This window comes from Lynx canadensis, chromosome F1 (genome assembly GCF_007474595.2).
Source record: "Lynx canadensis isolate LIC74 chromosome F1, mLynCan4.pri.v2, whole genome shotgun sequence".
In the NCBI taxonomy this organism is placed as follows: Eukaryota; Metazoa; Chordata; class Mammalia; order Carnivora; family Felidae; genus Lynx; species Lynx canadensis.
The window spans coordinates 11957284-11982161 of record NC_044319.2 but is presented as its reverse complement, the minus strand read 5'-3'; the positions used below and the strand labels follow the sequence as shown (position 1 = coordinate 11982161).

The window sequence follows — 24878 nt, the reverse complement described above, 5'->3', positions numbered from 1 at the left end:
TGCTTTTACTGCATCTATTTAAGTGATATTGTAATATGGATTCTTCATTTTGTTGATGTAGCATACCACATTTATGGAAAGCATACATTGAACTATCCTTGCATCCCAAGAAAATCCCACTTGATCAAGGTGTATGATCCTTATATCGTATTCTCAAATTCATAATGTTTTGTTGAAGATTTTTGCATCTGTATTCATCAGGGACATTGGATTGTGATTTTCTTTTTTTGCATGTCTTTGTCTGGCTTTGTTATGAGGGCAATGCTGGGCTCGTAAAATGAGTTTGGGAGAGTATCATCCTGTTTAATTGTTTGTAAGAGTTTGAGAAGGATTGGTGTTAATTCTTCCTCAAATATTTGGTCCATGAAGCTGTTTCGTCCTGGGCTTCCATTTGTTGGGTGGCTTTTGATTACTGCTTCAATCTCCTCACTCGTTGTTCTGTTCAGATTTTCTATTTCTTCATGATTCAGTCTTGGTAGGTTAGATGTTCCCAGGAATTTTTTTTAATATATATTTTTTATTTTTTAATGTTTATTTATTTTTGAGAGAGAGACAGAGTGCAAGCCGGGGAGGGGCAGAGACAGAAAGGGAGACACAGAATCCAAGGCAGGCTCCAGGCTCTGAGCTGTCAGCACAGAGCCTGACATGGGACTTGAACTCATGAATCGTGAGATCATGACCTGACTCAAAACAGGAGTCAGATGTTTAACAGATTGAACCACCCAGACGCCCCATTCCCATAAATTGATTAATTTCTTCTGGGTTGTCCAATTTTTTGGTGTGTAATTGTTCATAATAGTTTCTTGTAATCTTTAGTATATCTGTGATATCAGTTGTGATGTGTCTTCTTTCACTTACGATCCTATATTTATTTGAGCCTTACTTCTTTTTGTCTTAGTTTAGCCAAAGTTTTGTGAATTTTGTTTATCTTTTCAAAAAATCAGCTCTTAGTTTCACTGATCTTTTCTATTGCCATTCTAGTCTATATTTTATTTATGTCCACTGTCTTCTTTCCTTCTACTAACTTTGGGCTTGGTTTGTTCTTCTCTTTCCAGTTCTTTGAGACGTAGTGTTAGGTTTATTTGAGATCTTTCTTTTTTCTTAACGTAGGCATTTATCACTATAAATTTCCCTCTTAGAACTGCTTCTGCTGCATCTCATAAGTTTGGGTCTGTTGTGTTTCTATTTTCATATGTCTCAAGTTATTTTTTGACTTCCCATTTGATTTCTTCTCTGATTCATCAGTTGCTCAGGAGCATGTTGTTTAATCTCTATGTGTGAATTTTTATTCTCTTCTTGGAACTGATTTCTAGTTTCATGCCCTTATGGTTGGAAAAGGTGCTAGATATGATTCTGACCTTCTTAAATTTATGAAGACTTGTTTTGTGGCCTAACGTATGATCTCTCGTAGAAAATGTTCCATGTGTGCTTGAGAAAGGCATAGCCTGCTGCCGTTGGTTACAATGTTCTGTAAATGTCTGTGAGGTCCAATTGATTTTATGCCTGGATGATTTGTCCATTGTTGAAAGTGGGATGCTGAAGTCTCCTACTATTATTGTACTGCTATTTCTCCCTTCAGATCTGTTAATAACTGTTTCTTATTTGTAGGTGCCTAATGTTGGGTGCATAAGTATTTACAGTGAGTATATCTTTTGGATGAGTTCACCCCTTTATCATTATATACTTATTTTTCCTGTTGTTTTAGGCTTAATGTTTATTTAGTCTGATATAAATATAGCTACCCTGCTCTGTTTATATTTGCATGGGAAAATCTTTTTTCATCTCTTCTTTTTCAGTCTACATGTGTCCTTAAAGCTGAAGTTATTCTTTTATAGGTAGTATGTAGTTGGCTCTTTTTTTTAATGTTTATTCATTTTTGAAAGACAGAGCGAGACAGAGCACAAGCAGGGGTGGGACGGATAGAGAGGGCGACACAGAATCCGAAGCAGCCTCCAGGCTCTGAGCTGTCAGCACAGAGCCTGACGCAGGGCTCAAACTCACGAACCGCGAGATCATGACCTGAGCCGAAGTTGGACGCTCAACCGACTGAGCCACCCAGGCGCCCCTAGTTGGCTCTTATTTTATATCCATTGGCAACTCTATGTCTTTTGACTGGAGAATTTATAGTCCATTCATATATACAGTAATTATTGATAGATATGAGCTTAATATTTCCATTTTGTTCATTGTTTCTGGCCATTTATGTGTCCCACTTTTGTTCCACTCTTGCTTTCTTCCTTTGTGATTTGATGGTTTTCTGTAGTATGCTTTGATTCCTTTCTCTTTATCCTTTGCATACCTACTAAAGGTTTTGTTTTGTAGTTACCATAAGGCTTATACATAACATCTTGTATGTATAATAGTCTATTTTAATCCGATAACAACTTACAAACAGACGCAGTCTCTACATTTGTATGTCCCCCCCTTTTGTTACTGATGTCACAATTTAAATCTTTTAATACTATGTGTCCATTAACAAATTACTGTAGCTATAGTTATTTTAAGACTTTCGTCTTTTAGGGCTTCGTTGTAACAATTTACACATCCTCATACAATACTAGCATATCCTAAATTTAGCTCCATATTTACTTTCAACAGTGAGTTTTACACTTTCTTGTATTTTCATATTAGTAGTTGGCATCTCTTCATTTCAACTTGAAGAACTACCCTTAACACTTCTTGTAAGGCCCATCTAGTAATGATGAGCTCCTTCAGCTTCTGTTTGGAGAAATCTCTCTCCAATTCTGAAGGATATTTTGCTGGGCTGAGTATTCTTGGCTGGCTGTTTCTTGTTTGTTGTTGCTGTTTTTGTTGTTTAGCACTCTGAATATATCATCCCACTCTCCTCTGGCCTATAAGGTTTCTGCTGAACAACCTGATGATAGTTTTATGGGGGATCCCTTGTACATAACAAGTCACTTTTATGTTGCTGATTTTAAGATTCTCTCATTTTCTTTAACATTTGACAATACAAGTATAGTGTGTCTTGGCGTGGGTCTCTTTTGGATTCGTCTCTTTGGTAATATTTGAGCTTCCTTGATCTGGATATGTTTCTCTCCTCAGGTTTGAGATGTCTTAAGCCATTGTTTCTTTGAATCAGCTTCCTGTCCCTTTCCCTCTCTTCTCCTTCTCAGATACCTATGATACATGTACTGGTCCGCTTGATGGTGTCCTATATGTCCCTTAAGCTATCTTCATTCCTTCTTAATTTTTCCTCCTCCTCTGGACAATTTTCACTGCCTTGACTTTGAGCTCACTGATCCTTTCTTCCACTTGATCTAGCCTGCCATTGAACCCCTCTATTGAAGTCTTAAGTTATTGTATTCTTTAGCTCTGTGACTACTGTTTGGCACTTTTTCATATTTTCCATCTCTGTTGAAATTCACACATCTTTATGACCATTAGCTTGAACTCTCTGTCAGGTAAATCACTTATATCTATTTCATTAAGGTTGGTCTCCAAAAATTGGTCTTATTCTTTTGTTTGGAATACATTTCCCTGATTCTTCATTTTCCTTGGCTCTCTGAATTATCTGTGCATTAGATGAAATAGCCACCCCACCTAGTCTTGACTGACTAGACTGTGTAGTTGATTAGCGAGGTCAGCCTAGCCTGACGTTATTGTTGCTTCTCAAATCTCTGTGACTGTCCATCCTGCTGCCTTTGTTTTTATGGGTCCCGGTTAGATTGGGGTGATCCATTATAGTCCCAAAGATATGGGAAATGCCCACATGCCTTTTCAGTTTCATGGACTATTAATTGTCTGCCCCATCATCCCACCAATTCAGGGTAGTTGGAAGCCTGACCTTCAGGCAGAAGCTGGGAAAGTCAGGTTATTAGATGTACAGTCTAGTCCCTATCAGGAAGAAACTGGGAACCGGGTATTTTTGCTTACTCTGTGCTAAGCTAGAGAAAAGTTGGTAGAGGTGCTTGTATACCCATATAAAGTCATCTCTTTGCATTGTGTGGTTCTGGGGGACTTGTGAGTGCTAAGCTCTGTCAGCCCCAGAGCTAGATCATTCAGGAGCCAGTCCCTCATGTAGCAACTATAGCATTTGGGGTGCTACATGAGTGGACATGCTCCTTCCAGGGAGAAGCTGGAGCCTTGGTTTTACTGCTGGACAAGGTGAAGAAAGATGGTAGGGGACATTCCCACCAGCTCTTTCAGGCTCCTGAGAGGATCCCAGTCTGCTCCCCCATGCAGTGTAACTAGAAGCCAGAACCTCAAACAGCAGCTAGGAAAATATCCAGTCCAATGCATTCTAGGGAGAAACTGGGAGTTGAATGTTTTTGCCTCTTCCTTCTGTACTGAGCCAGGGAAGGGAGAGCTGCAAAAAGTGCTTGTGTGCCCATTTAAAAACTGCTTTGTTTGTTTCATATGGTCCTAGGGGACTTCTAAATGCTGAGCCCTGGTGGCTATTAGAGTCAGTGACTTCAGAACCTGTTCCTAGGGTGACAGCTGCAAAACTTGGAGCGCTTTATGTGTGGGCACTTTCCTTCCAGGAAGAAGCTGGCAACTTGTTTGTTGCTGTCGTTGTTGCTGAAATGAGACAGAGGGAGAATGTGGGACAAGTGCCTACCAGCTTTTTAGGGCTCCTGGGAGGATCCCAGCCAGCACCCAGAAACAGACTGATTAGAAGCCAGACCCTCATGGAGCAGCTAGGAAATTGTGCTCTCAAAATCCTTCCAGGGAGAAATGAGGAGATGGTAATCTTTGCCTGGTCGGTGTGCGCTGAGCCCCCGGGAAGAGCTGTGGGGCGTGTTTAACAACTGCTTCTTTGTTTGGTATGGTCCTGTGGGACTCGTGAATGCCAAGCCCTGTTGGCTCCCTGAGCTAAGAGACTTGGGGACCCATGCCTCGCATAGTAGTCTTAAAACTGGAGCACTCGATGTGTGGTCCAAACCCTTCACTCATAGGGAGGCTGGGAGCTGTGGGTTCCCTCCCAATCATAAGGCTCTGTGCCAGGGGTGGGGTGTATGGTGTGTGTCTCAGCCTTTCCTACCCACTTTCATGTGGGTGTTTTCTCAATAAGCTGATGTGAAGGGATTACTCAGTTGGTTTTTAGATTTCTCTCAGAGGGAAATGACCCGTGTGTAGCTATACCTTTGGCAAATCCATGGCAGGAGGGAAAGTAAGGGGCCTCCCATCCTGTCACCTTGGTCGATCTAAAACGTTGGCTTTCTAATACTGTATGTTCATTATTTCTGTCTTTTAATGAGGCATGTCAGTGTTTCACCAGTATTTCTCTGATGTTCATTCTGTTAAGAGCAAAAGAGAGTGTCTGATTATAAAATAAAAATTCCTTTGGTCTCTGCAGGGCCAGCCTCGTGGCTGTGCAATCTGCTCAAAGAGCCCCCATGCTCAGAGGGGCCCCCATGCTTAGTTTAATGCTCCATCATCTTGCTCTTGAAATTCTTAATAATTTTTTAACAAGGAGGCTGCCATTTTTATTTTGCAAATTATGTAGCTAGTCATGGTCTGTCTACTGAAGAAGTGGGCAGGATCTCTCCAGATCTAGAATCTACCAAGATATAAGAGGGACAAGAAAATCATATGGAATAACAAGTAGGGGATGAGACGATGGTGCAGCATGAGCTCCAACTTCATTATCCTATATGTGAGAAGAATGTCTCCAAAGGTTAAACAACTTGCCTGAAACTACTGCTTGTTTGTGTCAGAGGTGAAACTAAAAACCAGGTGATCAGACTCCCAGACTCTTTTTCAGTCTGGTTTCTCTTCCATAGAATGGAAAAATTGTAACATTTATAATTTATCCCCTCCCCCACCGACAGGTAGACATAAATTATTAATTATTAATATATAAATATTAATTAATAAAGCCTATTAATCTGAACAATACTTGTTTGGGGATCAATGAGATGTTTGGGTTAAATCTGATGCTCTGTGGGAAAATGAAAACCCCTCTTTGAAATAAAAAGCATTTTCTGTATTTTTATTCCTCTCTTTGAAGTCATTTATATGGTATTACAACTTTTGTTGTATAGTATATCCTCCACTGACATATCACTGTCCACTGTTGTATCATAATTGGTTTCTACGCAAAGGAGCTAAGTGACTCACAGTGGAATCATGACTTGAAGAAACTAACAGATAAAATCCTAAATGTTACCAATAATCATAACTGAAAATTAGAAAAGAGGGTCTGTGAGTGTATCACAAATATGAAAAGGTCAGAGGAAAAGAATTACTGCTCTAGAATTTTTTTCAAGCTGTTAAAAGAAATTACAAACTTCATTGTTTTTAAGAATAACTTTGAATAATCATAATTATTTGAGTTCAGGACCATTCTGGCAAACTTGGGGAAAACGCATTAACCAAACAGCTTGAATCCTCTAGAGTTTTACCATTTACTTCTCTAGATAGGCCAAGAAAGTGCAATTCATGGGTCAGTGGATTTGGTTTCTATAACTGGCACATGCCCTAACACACACTTAAAAATATCTGTGATTTCTATGCTACCATTTTTTCTTCGCATTGTTTCCTAATAGAAAGTGATTTTATGGAAAATTCAGAATGCCTAAGTCTTCTAAGTTCTTATGTTGTCAGAGACTAGAGGTGGGACAAGCAATAAGACACAGGCAGATAAAATGACTGTGTGGAGTGACATTTACATTGTTAATGCCCAGGTAGTAAGAAGTTTTTTACATCTAGGTACTGTAGATATAAGATCTGCTATCTCTGGGTTGTATGAACTGTCCTCACCAAAGATACTTATGTATTTTGCATTTGGTATATGGAAAGAAAAAAACAGTATTAGCATCCCTAGATGTACCACCATGTTAATTTGCTTTTTAAAAACATTTATTTAGCACACAACAAAGTTGTTGTACTTATACAAAAAAGTACTATGATAGGAATTATAGGGGAGAGTATATTTTAAAAAATAAAAGACATTGCTCTGGCTCTTTTAACATGTATTAGCTATTTGGATAGAAAAGACAAACATAAGAAGTCAATAAAACACCCAAAGAAAAAGCTTTTGCATAGCAAAGGAAATGGTCAACAAAACAAAAAGGCAACCTACTAAATGGTAGAAAATACTTGAAAATGATATATCCGATAAGGGGTTAACATCCAAAATAACTTACACAACTCAACAAAAAAATCTGATTTAAAAAATGGGCAAAATGGGGCGTCTGGGTGGCTCAGTTAAGCATCCGACTCTTGATCTCGGCTCATGTCTTGATCTCAAGGTTGTAAGCCTGAGCCCCACATTGGGCTCTGTGCTCGGCGAGGAGCCGACTTTAAAAGTGTATATATGGGCAAAGGACCTGAACAGACATTTTTCCAAAGAAGACATACAGATGGCCAACAGACACATGAAAAGATGCTCAACATCACTCATCATCAGGGAAATGCAAATCAAAACCACAATGAGATATCACCTCACACCTGTCAGAATGTCCAGAACTTTATTTTTGAGACAGAGACAGAGCATGAACAGGGGAGGGGCAGAGAGAGAGGGAGACACAGAATCGGAAACAGGCTCCGGGCTCAGAGCCGTCAGCACAGAGCCCGATGCGGGGCTCGAACTCATGGACCGTGAGATCGTGACCTGAGCCGAAGTCGGACGCTTAACCGACTGAGCCACCCAGGCGCCCCCAGAGTGTCCAGAACTTTAAAAGACAACAAATAACAAGAGTTGACAAAGATGTGGAGAAAAGGGAACACTTGTGCAACTGTTAGTAGGAGTGTAAATTGGTGCAGCCACTGTGGAACACAGTATATAGGTTCCTTAAAAAAATTAAAAATAGAACTCCCATATGATCCAGTAATGGAATTACTGGGTATTTAGGCAAAGAAAATGAAAATAGTAAATTGGAAACATATATGCACCCCTGTGTTTGTTGCAGTATCACTTACAATAGTCAAGATATGGAGGCAAACCATAGGCTGATGAATGGATAAAGACGATGTAATGTGTATATGTGTATATATATATATATATATACACACACACACACAATGGAATATTACTTATCCTTAAAAAGGAATGAGATCTTGCCATTTGTGACAACACGGATGGACTTAGAGGGTATCATGCCAAGTGAAATAAGTCACATAGAGGAAGACAGATACCACATAATTTTACTTAGATTTGGAAACAAAGCAGAATTAGACCCATAAATACAGAGAACAAACTGGTGGTTGCTGGAGGGGAGAGGGGAGAGGGGTGAGGGGGATGAGTAAAACGGGTGAAGGAAAGTGAGGGATGCAGACTTCCAGTTACGGAATGAATAAGTCACATGAATGAAAGGTACAGCCTCAGGAATATAGTCAATGGTATTACTACAGATGGCAGCTATGCCTGTGGCATGTACAGTTGTTGAATCACTATGTGGCACACCTGAAACTAACATTGTGTGTCCACTGTACTTCCATAAAAAAGGAAGAAGAAGCAAAGAGAGACGATGGGCAGACTACACTCCAAGTACTAAAAAGTCAACCAAAAGAGTACCTATGTAAGATGAGTCACGTTGTGAAAGCTCTTGGAGAAGGTCATTTGACTCAGATCTTGAAGACATTGGATGCGTATCAAGGCAATCTGTGCAGAATGCCAGATCGGTGGATTAGGATAAGGGACAGGATGGTAGTAACCAGATGAAAAGCAGGTTACCTTTGGAGATGTGACGGAGGATGCCAACCTCAGACAAGACTCTGGCTTGCTGAGAGGACAGGGCATGTTGGTCAGAAGGCATGGCACTGGGGTAGGAAGCCAGGTGGACAAAAGAATGTCATATGTGGGTCACTGACGAGCCGAGAGGTGGGACAATCACATGGGCATATTTGGATAATGACGAGAGTTTTCAATGCTTAGGTGATCGTTCTGCTTCGTTGTGTTTTACCACTCGCCCACACTTGAGCCATCTGCAGTTCGCCAGCTCTTTCATGTTTCACCTTCAGGGGCAACTTGTCAATGTTCCAGATATTTTCATATACCCAGCTGCTTCTGGGGGCATGAAATTTGGTAATGGGTTTACTGTTCTGTTTATCCCAACTGCCTTCAATCAAAGTTCCTTCTTGTTGACTGAAGAGGCTTTCTGACAGTCTGGATGGAATGTGGCAACCATGTTTCCACATGTGACAGATAAGAATGCAAAAGGTGGGGCACCTGGATGGCTCAGTCGGTTGGGCGACCGACTTGGGCTCGGGTCTTGATCTCACGGTTTGTGAGTTCGAGCCCCGCATCCGGCTCTGTGCTGACAGCTCAGAGCCTGAAGCCTGCATGGGATTCTGTGTCTCCTTCTCTCTCTGCCCCTCCCCCACTTGTGCTCTGTCTCTCTGTCTCTCAAAAATAAATAAATGTTAAAAAAAAATTAAAAAAAAAAAGAATGCAAAACGTTTCTCAGTAGTCTTGGGGAAATAGTGACAAAGACTATATTTCTATGTACAGCGCTTAGAATAGTACATGGCACATATTAAACAGTATATATATGTATTATTACTAATAACAATGATATATAAATATAATACACTATAGCATCAATATAGTGGTATCATGATGAACAATTGTTACTAATTTCTGCTGTGTCGAACACCTTGTTTTATATCACTTGTTACTTTTTTTAATATGTGGTAAAATATACATAACAAAAATGGTTGACACGATACCTTTTACAAGTATACAATCCAGTGGCACTAAGTGCATTCGTTCGCACTGCTCAGCGACCATTGTCACTTTTCATCCCTGCTCTATTTTCTGTAACCCCACGTCTTCCCAGTAGGTGGCCTCCGGCTCAACTGCCAAAGTTGTGAGGGCTTCCGCTCAGAGGTCAAGCCTTAATTATCCAGGCGAAACAAAGAATTGAACGGCTCGCACTGACTTTCTTCGGTGGATTTAACCGGCCTAATTACGTTTTTCTCAGGGGTGGGGACTATTTAACGTTAGATGATGTCCGGAGTCCACGCTCTGGCTAATCGGGGATTTAGGAGTTACTGTACATCATCCATACACAAATTGGATCATTTTAAAGGGAAGTAAGTAAAAGTGTTTTGAGAGCACAGTGGACTGGTTGCCCACGAAGGAGGCAAAAAGCAGGGAGGTGTGAATCGGCTGTGCCAGAGACTAAACTAGGAAGAAAGCTCAGCATGTTACATTATAATAGGTAGTGTGAAGACGATACTTTTCTGCAGTGAGCTATAAAGGCCTTTACAAACAATTGGCCGGTGACGATAGTGGGGCTTGATACTGGCCACGTATTATAAAGAATCTTCTCCGTCCTCCTAGCAGCTAACCTCCTAAATCAAAGAGTCTTGTACTTCTTCCGAGGGCAAAGTAATAGAAAGCACCATGCTCTCAGCAGGAAATAAAACTCAAAGAACTAAGCACCATATCATTCTATGGATATAACATGTATATGAATGAATATATTCAGCTCTCATCTTGGTCCCCTAAAAGATGTCAGGTTGCCTCCAAGAGAACATAAACTCCTATCAAACAACTTAGGTTGGAAGCAGGAGAGAAGGCGAAAACAGAGGCAGGAACATAAAGGGGAAGCAAGAAAGAGAAGGACGTGGAAATGGGGACTGTAAACCCCCATGCCTTGCTATGAGTGGGTTTGGGTTTAGCAGGAAGTTTTCAGAGCAGATGCAAAAAGAAAAACCTTATCAGTTATACAATAGAGTGCCCCCCCCCCCACCAATGTTCGAAGGAAGCACTTTTCTTGGTGCTAAAATTAAAAATTTCTCTCAAAGGACCACAGAAAGAGACCATCATGTAATGTGCAGAGTGTCTATGGCAAGAGTAGACTTTATAGGTCTGTTTCCAGTTGAATCCCTCAGGAATGGCTGAATGGATTCCCACCAAAGCAGCTCAGTAAAAGGCCAGTGCTGTGTGATCCAAGTGCAACGCTCTCAGGATGGCCTGGCTTACGCCAAAGGTAGATGTCACAGTCTCCAAAGGGAAATAGTTGTCCTTCAGACAACAGCTCATATCATAAGTAGTGTCTTCTCTAAGTCATGATTTTGATGGCCATTCCGTTAGCAATGAGCTCAAGAATTGCACACTACCCTAATTTTTGCAGAATTCTTATGTTCCTGCACCAGATTCTATTATAAGCAAATGGTAGGAGAAGCTGAATGTTTCAGAACAACTAATGGGAAATAAAATGTAAATTGAGGAAATTATTTCCGTTCACCTAATTTTTGCCTGTAATCTTGGAATAGAGCACCCATCTGTTTGGGTAGTGAAACACCTGAATGCGGCTCACAGGAGAATACCGATGGTATGACACATCGACGTGCAAACATTATATGTAGAGGCGAAATCAGATTCTTATTTATAATTTCATTTAGTACAGACTGATCATTTCTAATGATCACCTTTCCTGAAAATGAATATAACATATTTGGCATCACCCAATTCCATTAAACAAATATTTATCGCTCATCATTTGTGGGAAGCAAAATTTTAGTTACGGTAGGGAAATGCCTTGCCCTCAAGGAACTAACAGACTTATTCATAAATTTCTAGCGATTAAAGCCTGGTTTGAGTAATCACATACTAATATTTTTCTTAGTAGCTAACTTCTTAATATTTTATGAAGTGCTGCTGTGTTAACACTCAGAACAATGGACTCTAAACACATTGTTTCCCCCAGAATTTGGAATCATTCAGACTACAGCCTAGATTTTGACACATCAATGTTAGGAGCTCCCTGGACCAGGTATTTGCTTTAAGAAGGTGCCACTTATGGAGATTAAGCTTTGCAAATAAAACCAGGTTTATATTTAACTACCTTCTCCCATTCTTTCTCCCCCACAGCACTGATTCCCTAGCACTTTGCTCATGGTACTTTCAATGCTCACAGGACGCAAGTTTTTCCTGTTTTCATGTTGAGAACTTCTTTGAAAACAACCGTCTTTATCGCGTATTTTACCAAAACATTTCTTGTCATTCTGTGTTTAGCCCCCTCGAAAGTACTGGCCTACCTAAACCTAATGCCACACTTTAGAAAACACCCTTTCGGGGTGCCTGGGTGGCTCAGTCGGTTGAGCATCCGACTCCGGCTCAGGTCATGATCTCTCAGTCTGTGAGTTCGAGCCCTGTGTCGGGCTCTGTGATGACAGCTCAGAGCCTGGAGCCTGCTTCGGATTCTGTCTCCCTCTCTCTCCTTCCCTCCCCTGCTCATGCTCTGTCTCTCTCTCTCTCAAAAATAAATAAACATTAAAAAAAATTTTTTTAAACATCCTTTCTACTGATGTTGTGCAGTTTCTTACAATCTAAATCTGTGTGGACGTGGAGGGATGTTAAATTCAGTTGCAGACTTTTCCTAAAGTATATACTTGGAGTGTGAAACCTTCCAGTGGATTTCTTAAATCCTTATCCTATCCCTTTATTTTCTGTCTCTGACCTTTGATCTGGCCCAGTCTTTGAACTAATAAGGATCTGTTGGAAAACATTAGTAGCTTGTTAATTTCTTCTTTCTTCTTCTCCCATTTTCTCTTTCCTCTTTCCAGAGCAAATGACCTTTTTATCGTGTCTCTTTCTCCTTTTCCTTTGTATTGAAGCTTGCATTCAATTAAAATTCCACCTTACAGTCATGAGCAAGTATCTCTTCAGTCATTTCAACTTAGTGATTATTTTGTAAGTGCCGGGCACCTTTACGAGTACTGAAGAGGGCAAAAGCAGACAAAATCTGTCATCTAATGGCATTTACCCTCAAGTCGAAAAAGAAAGACAAGGGACAATAAGGAAAACATATAGGGTGTCAGACATTATTAAGTCCTAAGGCAAAAATAAACCAGGGGAGGGAACAAGGCGTTTGTGGAAGGGAGGTGAATATTGAGCAGGATGGTCAGGGAAGGCCTTAGAGAGAAAGGCACCATTGAAGCAGAGACCGGAAGGAGGTGGGGTGAGGAAGGGAACAATACAAAGGGATGGGCGGAAAAAACAGGCAGGCAGACAGACCAGTGAGTGCAAACATCTTGCCATAAAGCTCACACCTCCGGGGCGGTGCAGGAACAGCAAGGAGACCGTGGAGGCTGAAGCTGACTGAGCAAGAGGGGGGGTAAGAAGGTGAGATCAGTAGAAGCGGAGATGGGACCGTAAGGTGGGTGGGAAGAGGCGAGGGTCTGGGGGCTTGGGGGGTGGGCACTGTAGCTCTAGAAAGCCCTGGGGGGGGGGGTTGCTGAACGAGATGGTAAGTTTACTGAGGCGTTTTGAACAGGAGAGTTCTGACCCGGGCTCTGCTTGAGAAGAACCTTCCTGGCTGCCGCGTTCTCCAAAGGTTCAAGGACAGTCCCAGGAAGGCCATCAGATGCAACTGCAGGCACCCATGCAGGTCGGGGGTGGCCGTGAGGCTGGTCAAAGCGGTGGGGCCTTCGGACAGATTTTAAGCCAACGCTATCTGCTGATGGACCGGACGGCGGACGGTACGACAGCTGTCCCCCCGCAGGTCCTCGGTAAACATCCGCCCCAGTGAAGCACCGGCAGCGCTCTTTTAAAAGCCTAGCGTTTGTCCAAACGCTCCTTTGTGTTTTCCGCCCGCTGTTAACAGCTTCCCCTGGGCCTTCCACTCCATTTCACCGGCCACTTGCTGGGAGCGTGGCCTGAACCTCCTCACCTCTCGTGAGGAGTCCACGTGGGCAACGGGAAACGCGACCCGCCCGAACCTCCCTGGGGGGGGGGGGGTCTCGTGCACTCAGAGCCCACCGCCCCGAGATTCCCCCGAGGCCCCCAGTTCCCGAGCCCACGCCTCTCCCACCTCCGTCTTCCACGGGCTCCCTCCTGGCGTGGCCGCCTCCTCCAGCCTTGCTTCCAAACCCTCTGAATGTTCTCGGGCGTGTCCTCCGTTCAGCCTTGGAGCTGCCCGGCCTCCTCGTGCCGCCGGCCCACCGCCAGGGGCCACAGCGCAAGCGCAGGCGCAGGCGCAGGTGCGCGCAGCGGGGCCGCCATTTTGCACCTCCGTGCTGGTCTCTCCCCAGGGAGCGACTCTCAGCTTCCCGCGCGCGTTGTGGTCGAGCCTGTCGGTTCCCGCTTCCCTTCCCCTCAGCGCACACCTAGCTGCCTGCCATATGGGGCAATAAACATTAGGAAATGCTTCCAAGGTCACTCGCACCTCTACTCAGGGCCTATTTCCCTGCGTTTCCACCCACCTTACCTACTTCCCTGAGGGGGCGAGGGGAGAGCCTCCTTTTTTTAGTAGAGGCCAAAACTTGCACTTCGGTTCTGGATCTCAGCAGCCTCCCCCCCCCCCCCCCCCCCCCTCAGGGGCCTGTTTCAAAAACCTCTGGATAGTTAGTGGTAGTTATAGGACTATTTTGCCTCAACTGATTGAACCATACATTTTATTTCATTTTTAACGTTTTTAATGTTTCTTGTTGAAAGAGAGACGCACGTCGCAAGTGGGGGAGGTGGGAGGGGGGATACGGAATCCGAAGCAGGCTCCAGGCCCTGAGCTGTCACCACAGAGCCCGATGCGAGGCTCGGACCCACTAACGGGGAGACCGTGACCTGAGCCAAAGTCGGAGTCTTAGAGCCACCCAGGGCCCCTGAACCATATATTTTAAATGGATGGGGGTTTTTCGGATAAAAATTACATATGACAAAATTTAAACAAAACAAAAAAAACCTGACTCTTTTCTGTCCTTTTCTTCTCTGCTCATAAATACACTTCAGCTTCTGACAAAATAAACAAAAGCTGAATTCGAAATGGCCTTTGCCTTTGCTGGCTGCCTAAGTGTTTAAAGAGTTCCAACTGTGTGCCAGTGTCTCTCCTAAGTACTTGGAAGCTGACCCACTATGGTACTTAGCAAATAATACATCTCATCCTCTTGGATCAGTGTTGTGCCTGGCACTGTGCAAAGCCTTTAACGTGTCTAACCTTATTTAGTCCTCTCAACTACCGTAAGAGGTAAATACTACGATTTACATTTTACGTAAGAAAAACTGAGCCTTTAGAAGGGGTTGGTAACTGGCCCAAGTTCTCCCAGCAGCGCGGTGGGGACCGGACCCCCAACCCGTGTCCCTCTGATGCGCCTCACCACTGAGTCCTGCGTATATTAAGCTGCGGGATGAGGTTTTAGGTTGGGTGGGAGCAGAGAGGTAAGAGATCTGAACAGTTGGTTGCTCACAAGTTTCAAGGACTTCTCTCTCTCCTGTGTGAACTCCCTGTCTTCATTGCTGGGGGCACATCTAAAGGCTACCAACCAAACTATCCTTGCCAGAATAAGGAACTGAGGCACAGGGGTTTCTGGGAACCATCGGACACAGGATCCCGAACCTGTACGTCCTCTCGTATATTTTTGCTTTTCCTTAAAGGGTATTCATGCACTACTACCGTCATAGGCCTTTTCTCACCCTGTGATTCTGTTGTTTTTTTTTTTTTCATTTTTTTTTTTAACATGTATTTATTATTGAGAGATGACAGAGCACGAGCAGGGGAGTGGCAGAGAGAGAGAAGGAGACACAGAATCCGAAGCAGGCTCCAGGCTCCGAGCTGTCAGCACAGAGCCCGACACGGGGCTCAAACCCACAAACCGCGAGATCACGACCTGAGCCGAAGTCGGACGCTTTACCGACTGAGCCACCCAAGCACCCCGTCACCCTGTGATTCTTAACACACTCTAAAGTTGATGTCATCAGAAGATCCTTACATCAAAATAGAAGAACTGAGTCTCACTGGCCGGGGTCAGTGTGCAGATCACAGAGATTGGGTCTGCCTTTCCCACATATGTCCAGCCTGTGGTCCATCCACAGCTTTCTCCCTTCTGTACCCAGCTCACCAGGATTATTCAAGCCATGGCGGATGGTCAGCCAAGCCTGCAGCAAGTGGTGGAGACGGTGGATGAGCAGATAGCAAAAGAAAGCCTCTTCGATCCAAATGTCAATTTTTGTCACATGTGGAGACTGGGACTCGAAAGTCCCAGGCCAGGGCCATACTTGGGTTTGCCAGTGGCAAATTACTTCAAGCAGTGGATTAATTTGAAAAAGGCTTACAGCTTCACCATGGGCTGCTGGCCCAGGAATGGATTTCTAGACAGGAACCAGGACCCCAGCCTGCAACACATAGGCGGGTCCCACCGCAGCACGATGACTACAATATTGCCAACATCATAAAGACACTTGCATACCAAGGCCTCGTCTTCAAGCAGACGTCGAAGCCATTCTGACTGGCCCAGGACGGGATGGGGCAGGACAGGGTAGCTGCTTGGCTCAGCCTAGAACCCTCCTTTCCCTCACCAGAGAGGAAAAGGGGGAGTGGCATGGCTCTGCCTCCAGTGTCCCCCAGTCCACCCTGTGGACCGGTGTCCTGGGTAAGGACTTGGCCACTTGGCCCCTCTGGAGCAGAAACTTTGTGTCCCCCACGCCAACCCCTCAACCTCAGCCCAGTATCAGCCCCTCCCATTGTGGGCCTCGTCCAAGACAACCCATGCACTCACAGCCTCCTCCCGGGTATGTAGGCTTTGCTGGGGCCACCAGGCCCCCCTGTGCTCCCTCCCATCCATAGTGCATGATGTGTGGTGCCCCCAGGGCTCCAGGAGAGATCAGGCCCAACCTTGTGTCTACCCCCATCCCCACCGTGAACATGCCACTGGATAAAGTCGGGGAACAAGAAAAAAAAAAATGGAAGAACTGGGCTAGAACCAAGAAGACTTCACTACAGCTAAGTATGATGTCATAATACTCATAAATAAGCAGTAAAAAAAAAAAAGGATTAATGAAGGTTGGAAGTGTAACTCATGACGTGTGGGAAACATGTCTGCCAAAAAACAGTTATTGTATCACACCCCTGTTCAAAATGCCAGAATAGACATAGAGGATACAAAAATAAAGATCACACTCCATTTCTGCGCACATAAAGCCCACAGTTAGCGGGGGAGAAGTCATGTGTAAAACCCTCAGAAATCATTTACCAGGCAGGATGTGACAAGGACTTGGCACGAGTCAATGTGGCTTCAGTAGCCACGGCTCCCAGCACCTGAATACCTCACCCAAATCTGAAAATCTCCCCTTTGTTAGGATGTATTCCAGGCAGGAACCCTCACCCTCAGGATGGGGGAGAGGAAAATTGAACGGCTCATGGGAGTCTGGGCTACGGGAGCCTGGACAGAAGGTCCCAAATCAGTATTCAGGTTAAGAGTTGAGAAGGGCATTTCCTTCGTAATCTCTTCCCTGTGGGAGGACTTCAAAACATCAAATGTTTTGAACCTTTATTTTTTGATTGGAGAGCATTTGAAAATACCTCACTAAATCACGTGGAGAATTCATAAGCAAATGAGAGGAGAGGAAATGAGCGTGTGGTTGTATGTTTGCATGTGTTGATGCGTGGTTGAGAAAAAGGGAGGAGAGTGACACATCAGAAACATTTGAATAGTTGTGGCCTGACTCTGTGGCCATGAGAATCTCATAAAGCACTTCATCTATTCCTTGGGTTAATTATGTGCCACAAATGAATATTAGATGAGAGCAATGAGCACGCCCTTATTTCAACTCATTTAGGATTTCCTAACTTATGACTCATTGGCCTTGTGATTATGAGTGCTGTTTTTGGAGGTGGCCATAAGAAGTTCCACATGTTTCTAAAACAGGACTTCAAACATTTTTCTAACAAGTGACATGCATTCTTTAAAGACGATAAGGTATAGACAGATCCCGACTTCTGATGGTTGGACTTAAAACAGTTTTGTGGCTTCATGATGGTGCAAAAGCGACACACATTCAGTAGAAAGTGTACTTTGAAGTTTGAATTTGGAGCTTCTCCCCAGCTAGCCATATGTGGGATGATCCTCCTTCATGACGCTGGTCACAGGAAACGAGGTACGGCTCCCACTCAGCCTCGTGATCATGAGGGTAAGCTATCGACACACAACCACTCGCTACCCACATGGCCATTCTTATTGTCATCTCCAGTACAGTGTTCAATAGATTACATGAGATACTCAACACTTTATTATACAACAGGCTTTGTGTTAGATGATTTTGCCCAGGTGTAGGCTAATGTAAGGGTTCTGAGCATGCTTAAGAGAGGCGAGGCTAAGCTATGATGGTTGGTAGGTGTATTAAATATTTTCAACTGACGATAGGTTTATCGGGACGTACGTAAAGGAAGATCTGTGTATTCAAAAATATATTATTTCACCACTTGGCTTGGCTAAATAATCTAGTCTGTTCTGGCCTCCGATGAAATTCATTCTGTGTGACATGAGGAGGTTCAATAGCTGAGTCACAGACAGCACATCCAGGGCTGCTCCCTCCCAATGGCTCAGTGACTGTCTGCTCCCAGTGTGCCTCTGGCAAACTCCGGAGCCTCCGGGGACCTTCCAAAGGGCACACCCTGAACCCTGGGCTGTGTGAATTCTACTTCTAGTGTGGTAGCTCAGAGGCGAACTGGACTAAGGTTGTAGGGTGGGAGAGAGACGATTTCTGAGCAGCCTCTTGAGAAATTGGCAAGCAACTCACAGCTGAACAGAGCGAGTCTACGGGCGAGGAGTGAAGAATGGAGGGGTTAGCCAAAGTCAGAAATAACAAGTTCCAGCTTTATTCAGGAAGCACACCAAATTCTTTTTTTTTTTTTTTTTTTAATATTTACTTTTGAGAGCGAAGACAGAGTGAGCAGGCAAGGGGTCGAGAGAGGGAGACACAGAATCCGAAGCAGGCTTCAGGCTCTGTGCTGACAGTTCAGAGCCTGACGTGGGGCTCGAACTCATGAACCGTGAGATTATGACCTATGCTGAAGGTCAGATGCTTAACCGACAGAGTCACCCAGGAGCCCCAACCCCTTTTGTCATTTAATTGGACAATAGTTGTCATTTACTAAATGTTCATAGATAGTGAGGTCTATCTCTGGATTCTCTAGTCTGTTTTGCTTATGTAGTTGGCTATTCCAATAATATTACCGAATCTTCTTTATTCTAGCACCTTTAAAGTGTGTTCTGATATCTAGTGATGTAAGAATACCCTTGCTAGTCTTTCTTTGCAAAATTTTATTGGTCATTCTTGTACATTTGGGTTTCCTATATCAGCTTCAAGATAGTTTTGGAATCTTAATTGGATATTGTTTGAACTCCAATTGGAACTGCATTAAAGTTATAAATTAATTTTGAGGAGAGGGATATTTTTATGATGTTTTCCTATCTAAGGACATAGTATGTCTGATCATGTGTTCAGACCTTGTTTTATGTTCTTCAATAAGATTTTATTATTTGGCAAAAGATAACTGTAGACAAGTCAATAAAAAGTATATTTTTAGAAATAACATTTTCAATGAAAGGACAAATAAAGGGTTTATAAAATATAAAAGGCTCTTATTAATTAATAAAAGAGGAATAAACAACCAACAGAAATATGAGCAAATGGGGCACCTGGGTGGCTCAGTCAGTTGGGGGGCCAACTTCGGCTCAGGTCATGATCTCACAGTTTGTGAGTTCAAGCCCCGCGTTGGGCTCTGTGCTGACAGCTCAGAGCCTGGAGCCTGCTTTGGATTCTGTCTCTCTCTCTCTCTCTCTCTCTCTCTGCCCTTCCCCCACTTGTGTGCACACGCTCTCTCTCAAAAGTAAATAAACATTAAAAAAATTTTTTAGACAGTCTCTTTAACAAATGGTGCTGGGAGAACTGGACAGCAACATGCAGAAGATTGAAACTAGACCACTTTCTCACACTATTCACAAAAATAAACTCAAAATGGATAAAGGACCTGAATGTGAGACAGGAAACCATCAAAACCCTAGAGGAGAAAGCAGGAAAAGACCTCTCTGACCTCAGCCGTAGCAATCTCTTACTCGACACATCCCCAAAGGCAAGGGAATTAAAAGCAAAAATGAATTACTGGGACCTTATGAAGATAAAAAGCTTCTGCACAGCAAAGGAAACAACCAACAAAACTAAAAGGCAACCAACGGAATGGGAAAAGATATTTGCAAATGACATATCGGACAAAGGGCTAGTATCCAAAATCTATAAAGAGCTCACCAAACTCCACACCCGAAAAACAAATAACCCAGTGAAGAAATGGGCAGAAAACATGAATAGACACTTCTCTAAAGAAGACATCCGGATGGCCAACAGGCACATGAAAAGATGCTCAACGTCGCTCCTCATCAGGGAAATACAAATCAAAACCACACTCAGATATCACCTCACGCCAGTCAGAGTGGCCAAAATGAACAAATCAGGAGACTATAGATGCTGGAGAGGATGTGGAGAAATGGGAACCCTCTTGCACTGTTGGTGGGAATGCAAATTGGTGCAGCCACTCTGGAAAACAGCATGGAGGTTCCCCAGAAAATTAAAAATAGACCTACCCTATGACCCAGCAATAGCACTGCTAGGAATTGACCCAAGGGATGCAGGAGTACTGATGCATAGGGGCACTTGTACCCCAATGTTTATAGCAGCACTCTCAACAATAGCCAAATTATGGAGAGAGTCTAAATGTCCATCAACTGATGAATGGATAAAGAAATTGTGGTTTATATACACAATGGAGTACTACAGGGCAATGAGAAAGAACGAAATATGGCCCTTTGTAGCAACGTGGATGGAACTGGAGAGTGTGATGCTAAGTGACATAAGCCATACAGAGAAAGACAGATACCATATGTTTTCACTGTTATGTGGATCCTGAGAAACTTAACAGAAACCCATGGGGGAGGGGAAGGAAAAAAAAAAAAGAGGTTAGAGTGGGAGAGAGCCAAAGCATAAGAGACTCTTAAAAACTGAGAACAAACTGAGGGTTGATGGGGGGTGGGAGGGAGGGGAGGGTGGGTGATGGGTATTGAGGAGGGCACCTTTTGGGATGAGCACTGGGTGTTGTATGGAAACCAATTTGACAATAAATTTCATACATTGAAAAAAAAAATTTTTTTAAAAGAAAGTGAGCAAAGATCAAGAATAGGTAATTTACAGAAAAGTAAATCCAAATAGCTTACAAATATATGGAAAGATGTTCAAACTCACCCATAAAGATTTTCAAACTGAAGATAAAAGGAAGTATCTCTTTATACCAGGGTTTCTTACCTGTGGCACTGTTGGCATTCTAGGCTGGACGACCATTTGTTGTGGGGGTTGCTTTGAGTATTAGAGGATGTTTAGCAGAATCCCTGGCTCTGCCCACTAGAAGCTAGCACACCTAGTCCCCCACCTCCCTCCGACACCATGATTAACAGGACAATCAAAAATATCTCCAGACTTTGCCAAATATCCCCTGAAAGAGACAAAATCATTACCTTATTTTCCAACTATCAGACTAGAAAAAAAATTTTTTTTAACTTGACTACATCTATTGTTGGCAACGATGCGGTGCAAAAGGAAGACGCTCACATGTCGCTGGTTTATGCAAAACAACTGAACAATGCCTATTAAAATAAAAATGCATATACTCTTTGACCCAGCTCTCCCACTCCTGGAAATAAATCCCGGAAAAATGAAACACACAATACATAGACATATATTGTACATGGATGTTAATTACAGCATTGTTAACAATGAACAAAAAACTAGAAACAGAGTCAGTGGTCATAAATAGGGAATGGTTGAATAAATTATAGTGCACCCACACAATGGGGCATTAGAAAGAATTAGAGCTTAACCTTACCACAGTGGAGTGTTTTCTACAAATTATTCCTGAGAAAAGCAAGATTCAAAAGCATGGAGTAGAATTCTTTTTGAAAAACGCATGTCCTCACGTGCTTTTACATATTAACAGAGAAAAAATGTCCCTCACCAGTTTATTTACACCTACAGCATAGGCAAAAAGATTTGTAGATCATATACCTGACAAGAGCCTAATGTACAGAATATATAAAGAGTTCTTACAACCCAACAACAAAAAGACAAACTATCCAATCAAAAGTGGGCAAAAGACCTGAAGGGCTTGAATGGACATTTCTCCAAAACAGGTATATATAAATGGCTAACAAATGCGTGAAAAGCTGCTCGTGTTGAGCATTAGTCATCAGGAAAACGCAAACGAAAACCATAGGGGGCTACCACTCCACACCCCTTAGGTGAGGTATTTCCCAAAAAAGAAAAAGAAAACAAGTGTTGGCAAGGATGTTGAGAAAGCGGTGCCGCTGTGTGGAAAACAGGTACCACGTCGACGAACCTTCAAAATATTACGCTAAATGAAAGAAGCCAGATACAAAAGGTCGCATATTGTAGGATTCTTTTTGTATGAAACATCCAGAATAGGTAATTCTATAGAAACAGAAAACACATAAGTGTTTGCCAGGGGAGGGGGAAGGGAAGGGGGAGCAATTGCTTAATGGCTACAAGTTTCATTCTGGAGTGGGGAAATGTCTTACAACTCGGTGCGATGATGGTTACACAACAATGTGAATGTACTAATGCCACTGAGCTGTTCACACAAATACGGTTAATGGACAATCTTATGTGACTGGTACCTCAATTTCAAAATATATTGTTTTCCTCTGCATTCGTTTCCTCTTGTGGCTTAACAAATTACCACAAACCTTACAGTTTAATGTAATAAGATGTCATAAAAATGTAATAATATTACATTTTTGTTTTTAATTTAGTACTCTTTTTTCAATGACAACAACAATTCAGCTCGCGGTTCTAAAGATGAGAAGTCCAGGTGGGCTTGGGTGCGTTCCCAAGTTTCACTTAGGGTTTCACAGAGAGAAATTAAGGTGTTGGACAGAATGGACTCTTACCTGGACGCTCCAAGGAAGAATCTACTTCCAAGCTCTTTTAGGTTGTTAGCAGAATTCAGTTACTTGTGGTTGACGGACTGAAATCCTCAATTCTTGCTGGCTGTCAACCAAGAGTCAGTCTCAGCTGCTACAAGGAGCCCACATGCTTGGCACAGAGCCCCCTCCAGCAGTAGAACATCAAATCTTTCTCACTCTTCAAATAGCTCTTTCTCTTCCGCTACCAGCAGGAAAAAAATTCTCCGCTTTTAAAGGGCTCTTGAGATTACATTGGGCCCACCTGGATCATCTCATGTTGCTGTATAATGTATCACAGGTGCATTATCTTATCAGATTCACGGGTTCCACCCCACATTCAAAGGCGTGGGGATTATACAAAGGCAAGGGCCATTGGGGGTCATTCTTAGAATTCAGCCTAGTGGGACCTCTTAGAGAAAAACATTTCTCCAAGAGAAATATTCCTCTTAGAGAAGACATTTTCTACCCAATTCCAGAACAATTATTATCTGTTCATGCCCAACATTGCAAAGAGGATTTGAGGTGCCTAAGTGATTTATGCCAAGGAAATTTTTCAGAAACAGTGATTTACAGGTGTCTAAGCCTCGGAAGGGACAGAAAGCTGTTCTGAACAGGTAGACTTCTCTGAGGCCTTTACTGCTTTTCTTTCTCTTTCCTTTTCTTCTGCTACAGCACTGAATGTACAAAGCAATTGCCAAGAGGACAGAGGTGTTCTCTCTGGAGTCATGATGAGAGGTAAATACTACGGCTGGAGTCTAGGGGACTCGATAATCGTGTTATAGAGAATCAGATGTTCTCACTTTTCGGTCTCAAGATTCCTGTTATCGAGGACCCTAAACTAAAGACTTTTTGTTTTTGTGGCTTATTCCTATTGCTAGTTTCCACATCAGAAATTAAATCTGGAAAGTTTAATAAACACAAAACGGTACAAGCACACATGCTCTTAGCTTTTGGAGTGATGATTCATCGCATATCAGGTAGCCTCTAGAGTGGAAAAGGAAATAAAGTCTTAGTATTATTATGAAAGTAAGTTTGACCTTCTGGAACTCTGACAGGTTCCAAGGACTCCCAGGGCTTTTTGGATCACACTTTGAGGCTCACCGACAGATGTAAATACCACCAACTGCATTTCTTCAGATTAACCAACTCACATATTTTGGTGTATTCACTTGTGCAGCCTTAAAAACAAATCTTTCCCTTTCCTGTTAGGTCATCCCATCCCCCGCTGATTTTTGTGGCTGATGTATCTCGTTGCAAAAAGTGTTCTTTGCTGTCACAGGAGGAAATTGAGCTCCGTGTGTAGTAACATGTATTAAAGCAAAATAGAGTTCAAAAATGCCCTCTGGGAGCTTCTGGCAGGATCTGCTACTTTGCAAATACCACACAGGAAAAGAATGCTTTAAATGGTGCAGCTCCGTCTGCGGTGGAAGTTATCGGGAGAGAATCAGGCTGAGTCAAGCAGAAAGAGGCTCAGAGAGAGATGAGAGAAAGCACCGGGTATTCTTGTCATGCTTTGCCCTTGAAAATTATGCCAAGACTCTTTGTTTTTAATAAAGAGATCGATATTTCTTGATTGCTTTAGTGACTCAGGATTTCCCACTTTCCTTTTAAAACACAGGCTATCGCTACGGATCCGTTTGCTTTCTTTGTATCCTGCTTCCAAAGAGGACCGAGATAAAGCTAAAGCCCTTTCATCAGGACTCCATTGCGGTCCTTCTATTAAGTGACTTGCTCGTTCCTCGTCTAAATGTTCTACCCGCTTTCTTCCGTTCGGTGTCTTGGTAAACGCCCCGAGTGCTTAGATCCCGGGCTTCTAGGGTCTGTGGCAGACGAATGCAATTTAAAACACGAAAGCTGCAGGCGGAAAGGTTTGGCATTCCCTCCCACCCCGCCCCAAGGTTAAATCTTGGCCGAGTCTCCGGTGAGGAGAGTCTGAATAAACGCGCGTCCAGAGGGACTGTGACTAAGAACCAGTCCACAGTCTGAGTGTGTGGAGGAGCGCGTTCCGTTCCGTGGGGATTAGGCCCACGGGGAGGAACCCCAGGCCGCCCGCGAGCGTGCTCCGATTACTCTCGGCCTGACTGCCGCGCACCGGCTCCAGAAGCACGCTTTCCCAGTCGCAGTCCTCCATGACTTTCTGCACTAGCAGGGTAGGTCGGGGGACGTCAGAGGACTCGCGCTCAGCCCGCGCCGATTCTCCTCTGCTGGGCCGACCACCAATGGGA

At 43.2% G+C, this 24878-nt stretch overlaps 1 protein-coding gene across 1 annotated transcript; it reads left to right on the top strand.

Annotated features, from left to right (window-relative positions):
• Positions 1 to 13060: 13060 nt before the first annotated feature.
• On the top strand, positions 13061 to 18593 carry LOC115505531 (ERI1 exoribonuclease 3-like). Its single transcript, XM_030303176.1, is given in 7 exon segments — positions 13061 to 13068; positions 13521 to 13896; positions 15190 to 15247; positions 15639 to 15846; positions 15848 to 15894; positions 15897 to 16049; positions 16052 to 18593. Coding segments are annotated over 7 exon segments (933 nt in total). The 3' UTR covers positions 16135 to 18593.
• The last annotated feature ends 6285 nt before the right edge of the window (positions 18594 to 24878 follow it).